Raw genomic sequence first — 14,631 nt, 5'->3', positions numbered from 1 at the left:
ACTGAAAAAGTCCTAAAAACAGAGTGAAGTCAATGGAGGGTCAAATATCAAAATACAACAACTTAAATGTTTCTGTGAACTGTAAACAACTCCTTTCTACGCACTATAAGCTGCATAAATGTACTGCACATGTATTGCATATCAGTGTTCTACAACAGTACTATGGCATCATAGAACAACTGCTGTCTAAACAGGAAGCAAGCAATAAACTACATATTTCAAACTATAAATTGCTTTGTCTTATTTTGTTTTATCTTTTAGGGCTGCTCCCACGAGAGATGTTTAACATAAATTATGTTCTTCCTAACTTATGCTGTTATTCTAACATAAACTGTGCCCCTCCCTTAGAGTACAAAGTATTTACTATTATTTTACTAAATGCACAGTCTTGTATTTTGTTTGTCAGTAAAGTACTGCATTGAAAAACAACACGAATTTCACAGTTATGTTTCTTTAATAATCTTTACATTGGGAAAAAGCTAAGTCAACATGTTTAGGTATTTTTGAACGTGAATGAAATAAATAGCAAAAAGAATAACAACGAACCAAAATATGCAAAATAAAGCAGAGTTGCACTCTTGAGTTTAGCAACTTTGCAACACAGGGTTTAAAATAAAAAAATTAAGGTGTTGGAGCGAAACTGCCATGGCTGAGGAGTCCTGGTTGGAGTCAAAGTCTTGATTGAGAATGACACACACACACAAACACATACACACACAAACACACACACACTCACACACTCACACACACACACTCACACAGTGAGAGAAGCGACGAAGCAAGACTGCAGACATCCTCAAGGAGAGGACGACAACATAAATACAGACCCAACTGCAACACTTCACCTGAAGTATGTGTCATGATAAGTTTATGTTGCTGTAACCAAAATATAATTCAGGCTACTTACATGTCACATTTTAAAAGTGGTCACAAATTGTTTGCAGGAGCCCTGAAGCTCCAAAGCGGCAGATGGCAACCACTACAGAGTGCCTGACTCCGAGTTCAACACGGACTCAGACTGTACATGTCAAAAGTGCTGTTGATCCTGCATTGAGCGAGAGCAGCAAATTCAACTGGACAAGTTACTAATAACTTTGAACTGACCTTAAAGAGGAACTTAATAACCAGGCTGAATAGCACTGTTTCACTGTCTTCTCCAGGTAGGGTGTGGTCAGAAGTGTTAATGATTGCACCTGTAACCACACCCATTAGTGATGTTATGTGTACTGATACACCCTGGAGTACACTTCTGCATCAGTGCAGACAGATGAAGGACTAAACCAGTGAAAGACAGCAAAAAATAAACATTTCAGCTGGTGTGCAGTTGCTCTTTAAGGCTGACCGGAAAGGAAATTGTTTATGATGTTGTAATGCTGCAACCTCCCAAGAATGAATAGTTTCTACTTGCAAGCCCATCCCAGTGACAAAATGTCTTAATTGAAGACTGGAAACAAATCTGTCTCTGGGTTCTGAACATGTGCTTCATTTCAAGTAGATTTTCATGTAGTATTTTTATACATAAGCATATATAATGATAGTTGCTCTCGGAGTAGGAGATCAGGTCACATGACTTCAGATATTGACTAAGATGGCAAGTGGATATTATTTTTTTTTCTTTTCTGTAAAACGCCCTAAGCAGAAGTGTTCGGGTGACATGAGTGTGTAATGACAAATAAGTCAAGTTCAGTGTTACATCAGTCTAAACTGAAACAAAACATAACAGCTTTAGCAATTAACAATCTATTGTAAACAAATAAATAAGTTTAATTTGAAAAAAAAAAAAAAAAATCCTTCAGAAATACAAAAATTGACCAAAGGAATAAAGAGACACAGCAACAAATGACTTTATAAGGAGGAGGTATCTGTGTGCTTTAGTTTCAATGGACACGGATGAAAGCCGAAAAAGAGCAGCTCAGCAATGACCTCAATTTACTGCACTGAGAGTTTCATGTTCAATAAGCTGCACTGATGCTGCCCACCATGAACAGAATAAATAAATTCATTCTAAGCTTGGAAACGATAAAATTGTCTTCATGATACCGACAATGCACCATTATGTAATGCAAAATGTAACAGCACCTTATCATAATGACATATCACAACAACTTGTGCTCAATGGCTTGATTGTATATTAAGTCAGAAGCAGGTGAGGAAAGATGCACAAATGTGTAATTACAGTGTAGTTTATAATCATGTTTTCCTATGTGATAAAGACTACATCATATACCAGACAATATATGTTATTGAAACATAAAATAGCAATTTATATTTTAAGAAACATTCTTTCCTATAATGCTTATTTTACAATTGTTCTGCATTACAAGGCACTTAATTTAGATATTTGGAATTTTTTTTTAAGATCAATTTGTATATTTTGTTCAAACATTTTCCTTGTTATTCTGACAGTATAGACGTTTTAAAACTGTTCAACCTAGCAGAGATGAAGCCATTCTAAACTGCATTTCAACTTAAGTAAAAAACACATAATCAAAAATAGGAATGAAACGTGTTTCTGAAAATATTTTCCTCTGTACAAATTGTATTTACTCATAGAGAGATACGAGAGGTCTGACCAAGAGCACCAGCAAACATATTAAATATAATATTCAGGAAAGAAGAGTAGCTACTTGAATAACAGAATCATACTGTACAAAGATACAAAATACACTCATTTGTTGCTGTTCAATAAATTTCATAATATTAACTCTTATACACAAATATACACTTGTGTACTTCGGATACAGGGTGAAGACAGCAATAACAACAAAGAACATTTACTTCACACCTCGTATATGAAATAAATATTTTCTTGAGTTATGCCTCTGCACATAAATTGCATTGTTGGACAACACTGTCCTGATTTATAGGTTGTAATTTGGAACCTTGGCTCAAAACGGAACCCATGTGTTTTTAATGATCCTCTAAGTGGAGCAGCATTGTGTTTTTGTGTGTTTTCTCTTTTTCCTTGATTCTAATCAGCACCATGCCACTGCAGGGCCCATCTGGGTGGGCTGGAGCTGGCTAACCAACAGTGGTGCGAGATACCCAGCGCTCACTTCAGAATCTCCTACAATTTTAGGCTGAAAGCACTCCCAGTACACAGGTCTGAAGTCACTTTAGCACACACCGTGTCTACTCACAGTGACCTGCTCTAGCTGAGGAAGATTAGGGGTGGAGGAAAATGAGTTAGTACTATCGTACCGGCTTCCATGGTCGGCGATGCCAGGAGGCAGAGCCTGGGCAGGGCTGCAGGTTGCATTGCTCCATGTCGGGGGGCTTGTCCAGGACGTCGCAGTTGTAGTCATTGAGCCTCTGGCCGTTGGGTCTTTGACAAACCACCAGGCGAGTCTTCCGTCCTCCACCACAGGTCTGGGTACACTGAGGTCAGCAAATAAAAAGAAAAAAAAGAAGTTTAATAGAGTTATATACACTATACAGACAAAAGTATCCAGATATAGCTCTTCATTTATGTCTTTCCAGGGTTGGGCTGAGCCACTTACTTTTAGCGAAGGGAAATCTTAATGCTTGGGCATACAAAGACATTTTGGACAATGCTGTGCTTCCAACTTTGTGGCAACAGTTTTTTGAAGGTCCTTTTCTATTCCAGCATGACTGTGCCCCAGTGCACAAAGCAAAGCTCCATAAAGACATGGTTGGATGAGTTTGGTGTGGAAGAACTTGACTGGCCCACACAGAGCCCTGACCTCAACCCCATCCAACACCTTAGGGATGAACTGGAACAGAGACTGAGCCTGGCCTTTTCATATAACATCAGTGTCTGACCTCTCAAATGCTCTACTGCAGGAGTAGGCAAAAGTTCCCACAGAAACACTCCAAAATCTTGTGGAAAGCCTTCCTAGAAGGGTGGAAGCTGTTACAGCTGCAAAGCTTTCTATGTATTTAGAATGTGATGCCATTAAAGTCCCTGTTAGTGCAATGGTCAGATACTCTTGCCTATATAGTGTAATTATATAGAAACAATGTGCATATATGTGTGAATTCTTGAGACCAGTGTCCCTAGACCTAACCAACAGTTTTCTTTGAGGCTGGATAAACGCCTGTCTTTTGTATAAAAAATGATAAGAAAGAGACAGACATGCAGACAGAGAAGACATAGCAGATGATAAGGATGAAACACAGAAACTCTGTGGGAAATGTAATAAGTTATACAAAGAGTTTGCTTGTGTGGAGCGGAAGACTGCCTGTTTTGAACTCACCTCACCCCAAACACCATAGTTCCACAGAGGACAAGGCCCAGAGTCACAGCTCTTCGACTCAGCAGGTTTGACCCTCTCGTCACAGTAGCTGTTGCTGCGTCCATCAGCGTCCTGACAAACCACCACTCGCCTCTGGAAGCCTCCTGCACAGGTACTGGAACACTGCAGAGCACACAGCCTGTCAGTGGGGACTACGAAACACACACACACATACAGGCAGAGGGCAGGCTGTCTGTGGATACGGACACACTTCAAGTGGGTAGTAAATGATTATTTTCCTTCTAAATCAGCAAAGTTTAAATATATTTAAAAGCATTTGGCCCTTCCTTTGTATGCAAATTACAATGTGGTCAAGGATTTTGCAGATTCCACTTTTTAAAATTTTGTCTTTTTAGTATTTACAAACCAGACAAATGCAGGCACACCGGTACCAACGACCACACAAATACACACACAGCCTGTTATGCTACCTAACACCAAACCAAGCAACACAGTTAAACATGATCTTCCAAAGATGGGAAACATCATTCCTCGAAGGACAATCTCAAATACCGAACAGCCCAGCCTTGAACAGAGCAGTAGGAACACTCTGCATCCAATTAAAATGACACATCCCCACTGTCAGTGGAAGTGAGTACATTCAGTGCTCTCTGTATGTGAGGGAGGACAGCACAGAGTGAGCCTGAACAGCACTGCTTTCAGTCAAGTTCATTATTTGAGAATAAACATTGTGCAGAGATGAATGTCTTTGCTGGGGAGACTTACAAGACAGAACAATGTTCTCCTCATGCCTTTTAGACGAAGAAGAAAAAAAAGGCAAGATATGTATCTCATTTACAACACGGTTTCACAGTCAAATAACCAGGTGGATGGAGTAAAATCATCTACTTGTGCTTATTACATGAACATTACTTTGCAAAATGTTGGCATTGTATTCAAAATTGACCACTACTATCCTTTAGCATGAAGCAAGTTTTCTCTTTAACACAATGGGCTCTAACTTCAACACAAGCACAAACTTATATGAAGGCCCTTATGCCCCTCACCCCTCATCCATTACTTTTCTCTGAACTGCTGTTAAGGTTATTTTGCTCCTCCACCATGTAAAGACAAAAAATAGCTCTCTGGGTTCGTGATAAGGTTGGCCTGGCTACAAAAGGGCAATTTCATGGTAAATGAATGTCAAAAAAACTCTGTGCAAACAAAATTACACACAGGAGACGCACTTGGCACCACCAGTGCAAAAAGAAATAACTTGAGCCTGACAAATAAAAACAATGTGCCTGTTTTTTTGACAGCTTGATTCAAGGCCAAGGAGAATTAAGAGCCTAAATTGCCCCTAACCATTTGATTTGTTCACATCCAATCAATTTCAAACAAATGATAAAGGCAGCCTCAAGTAACTGAAAATTTTGATTCTGGCTGAAATTTCCAAAATGAATCTACCACAAGACCAAATACTTCTCCGCAGCTCTATTTCCCCAAAGATCACATGCTGAACATACTGCGCCCCAAGGTCCGGTCCTCCACTGGTTGTCTGCTGACGGCACATTCCAGCTGCTGTGTCCCGGATGGCGTCCAGGGTCCTGGGGATAACCGTAAGGCTGGTCATTGATGCGCTGACGGTGATAAACAGAGGAGCAAGGTGTGGCAGTACATTCCTGTTCTGTCACGGGCTTCTCATCCGGGTCACAGAAAGACTGGTCCACAGGCTGGTGGTAGTTAGAGCAGACCACCTGCCGAGTGATTCTTCCCACGCCACAAGTCACTGAACACTGGGGGGGACGGGGGGAAAGAGAGCCAAGGTTTTAATGATGGATGAGGGCTCTCAATTTCACAAGGAAACACTCATTTAAACAATTAAACAGCGATTTATTCTTGAAAAATAACTTCCTCTAATTCTGAGGGACATCTTTTCCAAAGGTCTACGTGTTAGTTAAAACTTAGCTACATGGTCTGCAACGAGAGCCATGCGACACACTGATGTGACATGATGTTATGAGGTATTGAGTGTATGCTTTCTCCCTGTCACAGTTTCTTGGAATTTAATCTTTGTTTACCCACTTCCAGTTTGGAATTATTTTCCCATGATTTCTGATTCAATTTATCTGTTTAGTGACATTTTGTAGGACATTTCCCAGGTTCTAAATCAGCCCAAAGTTTGGTGAGTGTTGTTTCCACTGGTTGTTCCCATCTATTTCTTCATGATGAGAAGCCTGGTGACGTGAAGTCCCATGAGTCTGTCACAGCAGTTTCAACAAGTGTAGAAATCAACGTGAATTTAATGAACTGAAGACTTTGTCCTCAGAGATAATTCATGTGGCCCTTTTGATTTCACATCAACACATGAATGAAACACTGCGGCATGATCACCCTAAATCATCCCTGTTCTGCCACCGCTTTCAGTGACAACATCACGAGTTTTGGCTCTCTTGTCATGCTGACATTCACAAATCAATACTGAACTGTCAAAGATCACAGCAGATACCAAATACCCATCTTGTTCAAGGATAATTTTTAACATTGTTGGAAAAATGAACATGTGAGTCATCACTGGAAGTCTACAGAGTGGCAAACATCTGTCTTGATTGGACACGGCGATGGATGTTTTTACTCACAGGAGACCAGTCCCCGGCACGCCACTGGCCACAGGGGCTGAAGCAGGCTGAGGATTCGGGAGGGCGAGGGAGGTGAGCGCAGTGTGATTCGTCGGCCACTCCTCCCTGGGCATCTCTGCAGCTGACATAACGTGCCCGCTTCCCCTTGCCACAGGACACCGAGCACTAGAGGACATGAAGATACAAGGGTTCTTTAAAAAACGTTTGTGCCATGTGCTTTACATTTGCTTTGCATTCCACCTTTTCTGCTTCAGAACTACCATGAGGTGGAAGGTGAAAACGCCCCACAAAGCTGACAGGTTTTAAGTGCCATATAAGCTGTGCCATACATTTTTTTTTTGCTAAGTGGCAGCCCACAGTGGTAATGAAATCATACTAAATACAATATGTATCATGTATTTGGAGGTCTATAGTATCTGTAGTGGACATATGAATACCCAGATATTGTATAACACAAAGGGATGTTGATAAGATGCGACTATGTTCACCTTGAACCTACTCAATGGCCCCTTGTTTGGTATAAAAGACTACAAAATTCCAAATCACAGTTTCTGTGACGAAGATTTTAGACCACTTAAAGTATGTTGTTGAGATTTCCCACCAAAATCCAAAAAGCACAATTCAAGAAAGTTACAATATGCAGTTTGTTGGCAATTTAACATAATGTTCTCCTTTCTAAGAAAAATAACAGACTATTTTCTGGCTCGAGCTGACACACATTGGTTCTGTCAAATGTTTCTATATTACGCAGTATTTTGCTCATTCGTAGAGGAGGATTTCTTTGCTGTTCACTTGTACTTCGCGACATCATGTGTTCATGTTTAAAGAAATAACATTTTTGACACTTTAGCTGAGCAGATAACATCTCTTCATAAAAATTAAATACTTTATGTTCTGCTTTTTGTCAAAAACAAACGTGTTTATGATTTTCTTTACTGTTGTTCGTGTCCTGAAATGACTGCCCGATCAACTTTCACCTGCTTATATTCTGTAGCTGTACACCTGAACAGGACATGTTGAATACCTAATGCAATCAGACGGCTCCAGCTCAAACAGGCATGTTGACATCCCTCTCATATCAATGACACTCTGAAGTGGATGTGAGTTCCTCTGTTCGGGGCGCATATATGCATGTTTATGTGTGCATGCGGTGTGTGTATTATGAGTGTGGTATCTCTAAGACCACACTGGTGCTGGCCTCTTTGACATGTGAGCTCGCACCGACTTTCAGACTGACAGACGGGGTTCAATCTTCGAAACTGTAGACTCATGTTTAGATGAAATCTGGTTTTCATTTGCGACGAGTAACAATGCAAAGTATCAGAGAGACAGAGGGGCCTCTCAACCCCAGACAGTGGAGCCTGTGTGAGTGTGTGTGAGAGACAGTGTGTAGATCCAGCAGGGGGTAAAAGAGACAATGCCAAAGAGGATCACGGTCATGTACAGTATGCACTGTCTGAAGGAATGTTGGGATATACAATAAACTTGAATATGTCGGCCTAATAGTTGCAAACACATGCAGGAGATCTGGAATGTGGGTTTCCTCTATTAAACACACAAGTCCCAGCATTAATGCATGCAAATTTTTTTCATCAGTATTCTCACTCTCCATTTCTTTTGTCAAAAGTGAAGGTAAATCTGATTCCAGAGCCCTGCGGATCATTTCCCCTAAAGCTACACACACAGACAAAATAACACAAGAATTTGTTTAACAAAAACTACATTACTTTTGTATATACTTTACTCTGTAGGGTAAACCTGCTGACTGCCATGTACTCTTACAGACCCAACAGGCCCAAAAGGTTTATCATACATTCATTTAATGGCAGCCACAAAATCAGCGCTGGTATGAGTGGGGAAAAAGAGAACTGAAGGGAAAAGCAAAGTGACCAGATTTAAGTAGTTTGTGAGTAAACGCTAAATTTAATGGACAATTACGTAGTGAACAATTAAGTTGAATTTAAATGGTGAAATAAGAGAAAGAGGGTAATTAATGTGTACTTTCAGATATTTCCAATAGACAAATCCCCACCAGAGTTGCGGTGTGGAAAACACTAAACCCTGTTTGTTTCCTTACTGCAGTCCAGGATCCGTATCTCCACTGAGTCAGGAGCGGAGCAGAGTTGTCAGGACGAGGAGTGCTTTGAGCTGGAGAGGCCCATGGACACACCGGCATCTCACAGTCCTACAAAAACAAACATACAAGCACAGTTAAATTTGTAATTATCACAGCATTCACTGTATCAAAGTGGTGGGACTAAATTTGCTAAAAACATCTTTAACACCCCTTTCAGAGACTCCCCCAGTTACAAAGATCCATTGGCGCTTGTCTGGTGACTTAAGGAAGTCCTACATGAATACGCCACGGTGAAAGAAAATCAGCACAAAGAACCAAAAAGTATAAAAAGGATGCTTGAAAGACAAGGTCAATAAGACATTGGTTGAGGATGTCTGAAAATGTAAAAAGTTCTTTTAATGCTTAGTTTAATTTCCCAAAGCTTGTCGCTTAATATAGTGTATGTTCATTAAGCAGTGACCTCCATTGCAGCATCTGAGACACGACAGCTGTGTGGAGACTGAAAGGTCATCAGCTGAGCACTCTGGATTCATCTGTGTCTAGGAGTCCTTATGCAATACACTTAAATCACTCATGTAAAGGTGTGCGGCAGCCTTATGGCCTTTCTCCGTTTTGACATGGACTTTGGGTCGAAGCAAAGCAGAACGGACAAACATTTCAAGAGGCTGTTGATGTTAACCAGGTCACAACTTTTGCTTCATTTAAACATTTTAGTGAAAGTAATTTAGGAGCAGCTCAAGGATACTTTGCATGTTGAGTGGATCTGCTGTTATATTCGGGTTGAACGACTGTGGAGAAAGACAGGTGATTGTTGGGTCTCATTCCCAGGTTACCGGTATGTGAAGAACTGGGATTAGACTCAATCCACCAGCGTGTCTTTCTCCAGAATCGTTCACCCAACATTTAAGCATTCAACAGATGACTGACAAGCTCCTTAACCAAAACATTAGACGGATTGAACAAATGTGGTTGTTCTCAAAACTGTCAAATTTTACTTAAATTATCCACTGGAGTAAGATTCTGAGTGATCATGAAATAAACAGACGAGGCATGTAATCGCTGAATGATGCTTGAGAAGCAATAAGTGGGCACTACTGGTCTTCCTCATCATCCTCATGTAAAGTTTTACAAAAACACTAAAGAGTAAACAATATCAGCTACTTGTCAGCAGTGAGGAAGCTCCCCAGACTCCTCAGTATAAACTCTGTGAAATGCTGTCTTGGGCCTTCTTATAATTTGAGCATGTTATATAATCAGAAGTGAGATCTGATCAGTGGTCACTCACATGTGGAGACGCATCATAATGCAAAGTGTGAACTGATGAACTCTGAGCTGTCCACTTGTGAGCATATCACCCAATGCTACACATCATTTATGACTCACATTTTCATTTATTAACCCAAGAACAAACTTTTGCTGTTTCGATCAGATGACAGAGAGTGTGAGCACTTGTTAAGCTTTTTGTTTTTTTTTTAAATTTTACCTGACTGTCTCTGGGTCTTGCTGCAGCGTTGCACTCTCTGTCATCCACCGTGTCACCGTAGTCGCCTGACACACACCTAACAGCTCTCATCTGGTAGCCATGGCCACAGGTCACCGCACACTGAAAGACAAAAATCACACACTTACATACACACACCAGTCAAGCTATCTCAAACTCTATCTAAGTATGTCAAGGTTGATATCTTAGACTGGGCCTCAGTCAAGGTCCAGCTCAGCCTGGGTAAGGCTATGACAGGCACACACACACACACACATAAGCGTTCACATACACACTCACAGTTTCAACTCGACCCTTTACCCATTTCCTATCTCACATACGAGGTGATCCTGCTATGTTCAGGTACAACACGAGACCAGAGGAAGTGCCACAGGATACGTTTATTTGAGCAGCAAATTATAATTACACAGGCATTAAGCAGCCACTATATTCCAGCTCTGTAAATACCACTGACTTCATACAAGCACGTGTGGGAGGGCACAGATCTCTATGTATAAACTAGACTATGAATGGCCAAAGACGCCCATTCATACACGTGTCTTTCCATTTGTGCTTTACCCTAACAGGGTGAAATCTACAAACAGAAACAGTTGGAAGTTTAGAAATTTGAATGCATAGGAAGGTGCGTATGGGTATGCACCGTGGGTCAGGTTTAGTCTGACAGGATATGAGGGCAAAGTGAAAGCACCATGGAGGAAATGGCAGCTGGAGTCAGAGCACACTCCTCCGTAACTTGCCAGTATATCGGGTTACAGACACACACACAAACTTGAAACATACACCGTCACTCCTACACACCACATTCTCTCTCCCCGCAACGACACACACATGCACACACATACACACAGAAAAGCAGATACGAGTCAAACTACCAGACAGCACCACACATGAAACCAATTTCCGCAGCCAAACCTTTACCCGGTGTGTCTATGTCTTATCTGTGTGTGTCTGCAGGACTCACCGCCCCCCAGACGCCAACCTGCCAGGACGCACACTCGGGCAGCTCGCAGTTCCCCACAGCAGGAGGTTTGCTCGATTGGTCGCAGAAATGCTCACTCAGCTTTTCCTCCCCAGCTCCCACGGTGCAGGACACTTGTCTGTGCCTCATCCCCTTCCCACAAGTTACCAGGCACTGGGGGAAGAAGGTGGAAATGGCACAATGGTGGAAAAGGTAGAAAAAAAGTAATTATACGAAACAAATTGTCAGTATATGCATACAAACATTCAAAATCAGACATTCTCCTGTAATAAATAACAGGCAGTACACCCCCATCTGTGCCTGAACTGTTTCTGCCATTGGAGGAGGACAGCATATCATCAACACCTTTTGATGCTGGGCAATACAAGTCAGCAGTATTTTACACTACAGCGTTTAAAAAGGTCATAGAGTTACATCGACTCTCTGTGACACAGTGCCTATAAAACCTGATTATAAGCTACATGAACGTAAGATCCATTGCAAGTATTGGATGTAGCTCTGTGTAACCTAATAACTGCATTATATTTTATGGCAATCTTGCCCACCCCATGTGTTATATTATACAGCCCCTGAGTTTACAGTAAAACCTCTGTACTGTAAATGGATCAGCATTTGTAAATATATGCTTTGCAGTCCCCTTCTAGAGATTGAGAAAGATGCATTCAAAGCTTCTTGCTGCTTTTGCACATTTGGTTTTTGTGTTTGCAATGCGTGTGAAAGGATCCCACCTCACTCCATTCGCTAACAGTCCACTTCGGACACAGCTGGTCGTTGCATGTTTCAGTGACCACCCTCTGGTATTCGTTGCACTCCCTGTCCACCAGCCGTCTACCCAGGTTGTTCATACAGTAAGACTCTCTGCTGCGGCTCCCACGTCCGCAGGTCTTAGAGCACTGTGTGCAAGAATGCGTTAAACGTGTTCAGTTAATCACTGCGATTACCTATGCTGTGCTTTTAACAACAATCAAATGATTTGGATAATGGAATTGTAGTGCAAATCAGAATATTCAGCACATGCAATATATATACAATGAACAGATTTTCAAGTTGGGTCAAGACAAATGGTACTGTACCTGTGACCAGGCGCTGTACTGCCAGCTCTTCAGCAGACAGTCCCCGTGGCAGGGCTCTCTGGTCTGAGGTTTGGCGGTTTGTCCACAGGTGCTAGCCTCCACCCGTTCACTCCGTCTCTTCACCAGGCTGTACTTCATACACTGGACATCCATGCTGCGGTAGCCTGGGCCACATTTAGCAGAACATTCGCTCTTTCCAGCAACGTGCCACCTGTGCGAGAGGAGATGTAAAAAAATGTTGTGCTGTGTGTGCTTTGTAGGGATTTGTTATGTGTTTGTGTGAGTGTGTGTGTCTTTGTGCATTAATGCACACCTAATCTCACAGTCAGTGTTGCAGGGCTCAATAACAGCAACAGGACGAGATAAATGTTCACAGCGTTGGTCCGACACTTCAAGGTGATCACTCTTACGCACGCACACTGCCTTTCGTCTTCGCTCACCTGCTCGCACGCAGACACACAAAGAAAAGCAGGGTTCAGATCAGAAAACATCTGGCAGACAGTTTGCTTGCCAAAATATCACATTTCTTCACCTTTAACAAGTCTGACCAGTTTTCTGACACCCAGTCCTTCATCATGTAGCCTTAGGGGTCCATGTCGGTCTCAGACCCCACAAATACATCTCTCTACTGGATCTCACTGTGCACTCTGACCTGCTGTGAGCCTGACTAGCTTGCTTCTAAAGGGGAAATTTGAGGGGCTTAGTCGGGTTAAGGGCCAGACTGTAGGGAAGGTGTCGGGCGATGTGACTGATCAGGGTCACATTGGGGTTGCCAGGAAGGGGATTTATGGAAGGAGCGGATGAGTGGGTACGTTTTTAAATCCAGAGATGTATGTAGGTGTTGCAAGAGAAATGCTAATCCTAATGTGCCCTGGCACTTAGACCCACGTCCATGTAATAGGAGCTATAAGGCACGTTATGGCTCCAGACTTTTAGTAGTAAATATCTTTGGTTTATTTCGAAAGTGAGTGAAATTTCTTTGCCAGGTTATACACAAGGCTCTACAGCAAGCAGCTGCAATATTTAAAATAACTATGGGCCTGTTATTGCATAAAATAAGTGCTTATGTATGTATCATAAGAGTACAACAGCTCCCAGATATGTTGTGCAAGTGTAAAGTGATCTTGTTCTTCATGTGTGCGGAGACTGGGAATCCAAGCTGAGATCTTACCCTGACAGAGGCGGTTGCACTCGAGCCAGGAGCCCGAGGGATCCCACACAAACTGCTCCCTGTGTTCCTCAATGGGTATGTTGAAGGAGTAACGGACATCTGGGTTGTAGAGGTTTCCCACACACAAGACCTGCACAAACAATGGTGGGAGAGGCAAGGACAAAGCATCGGTAGTTGAGAAGAAGGCAAACAATTTCAGGTCGGATGTAGAGGTCGAGACTAAAGGGGAGTGAAACAAGGGTAAAACAGAGGAACTTATTAAAACTAAAGTAGGAACTAAACTGATAAAAAAGCATATTTAAAATGAAGGGCAAAGGCTTCCTTCTAATACCTGTAAAATGAGCTCCTCCTCGATGCGTTCAGTGCAGTTGATGCGCTCCACTTTGGTGTCCGAGCCAGTATACTCAATGATGGTTCCCTTGAAGTTGATTTCCCTTTTGAACATGGCCACAACAAAGTTCCCATTCAGGAGGGAGTTGGACTGGCTATCAGATAATGCTGGAATAAGATAAGAACAACCAATCTAACTAACAAATCATAAACAACACAGAACTCTACATGTGAAAGAGTTCAGCATTAGGTAAAGGAATATTTGGTTCCTTGGCTCTTGCACAATTGGGGTGTTTTCAAGATGTGGCATTTATCATTTCAGACAATATATTAAAAGAGACAATTCAACCCAAAATTTTCTACTGAACTACACCATATCATGTGGAAGGGAGCATGCATGTGGTCATAGGCAGGAGGCTTGTACTCTTAACAGGGCAAGATGTAAACACTAAAGATGTCCTCCTCAGCTGAGCATTACCTAGCTTAGTTAGCTCAATTTGCTAGCCTCTCATACATGAGTGGATGCACACTTTCTGATATGAAAAAAAATACAATATATGGACAAAAGACAAAAGACACACCTCTACATTATTGAATTCAGGTGTGGTATGGGGCTGCCTTTCACGGGTTGGGCCCGGGCCCTTACTTCCAATGAAGGGAAATCT

General features: G+C 41.8%; 1 protein-coding gene across 2 annotated transcripts in view; it reads right to left on the bottom strand.

Moving 5' to 3' along the window:
* The window catches only part of LOC124061684 (A disintegrin and metalloproteinase with thrombospondin motifs 20), a 77,312-nt gene that overhangs the window by 19,557 nt on the left and 43,124 nt on the right, over positions 1-14,631 (bottom strand). For both annotated transcript variants that reach the window (XM_046393816.1, XM_046393817.1), the window contains 12 exons: positions 13,968-14,134; positions 13,637-13,766; positions 12,779-12,905; positions 12,466-12,676; positions 12,121-12,285; positions 11,375-11,545; positions 10,396-10,515; positions 8,913-9,020; positions 6,836-7,000; positions 5,723-5,992; positions 4,218-4,379; positions 3,202-3,378 (listed from right to left, as the gene is read on the bottom strand). In XM_046393816.1, the coding sequence (XP_046249772.1) occupies positions 3,202-3,378; positions 4,218-4,379; positions 5,723-5,992; positions 6,836-7,000; positions 8,913-9,020; positions 10,396-10,515; positions 11,375-11,545; positions 12,121-12,285; positions 12,466-12,676; positions 12,779-12,905; positions 13,637-13,766; positions 13,968-14,134 (1,973 nt within the window). The remainder of the gene's footprint in view (positions 1-3,201; positions 3,379-4,217; positions 4,380-5,722; positions 5,993-6,835; positions 7,001-8,912; positions 9,021-10,395; positions 10,516-11,374; positions 11,546-12,120; positions 12,286-12,465; positions 12,677-12,778; positions 12,906-13,636; positions 13,767-13,967; positions 14,135-14,631) is intronic.

The sequence above is a fragment of the Scatophagus argus genome, chromosome 7 (genome assembly GCF_020382885.2).
Source record: "Scatophagus argus isolate fScaArg1 chromosome 7, fScaArg1.pri, whole genome shotgun sequence".
In the NCBI taxonomy this organism is placed as follows: Eukaryota; Metazoa; Chordata; class Actinopteri; family Scatophagidae; genus Scatophagus; species Scatophagus argus.
Note: the sequence above shows the minus strand (reverse complement) of the source record. Positions and strands in the feature narration are given on the sequence as shown.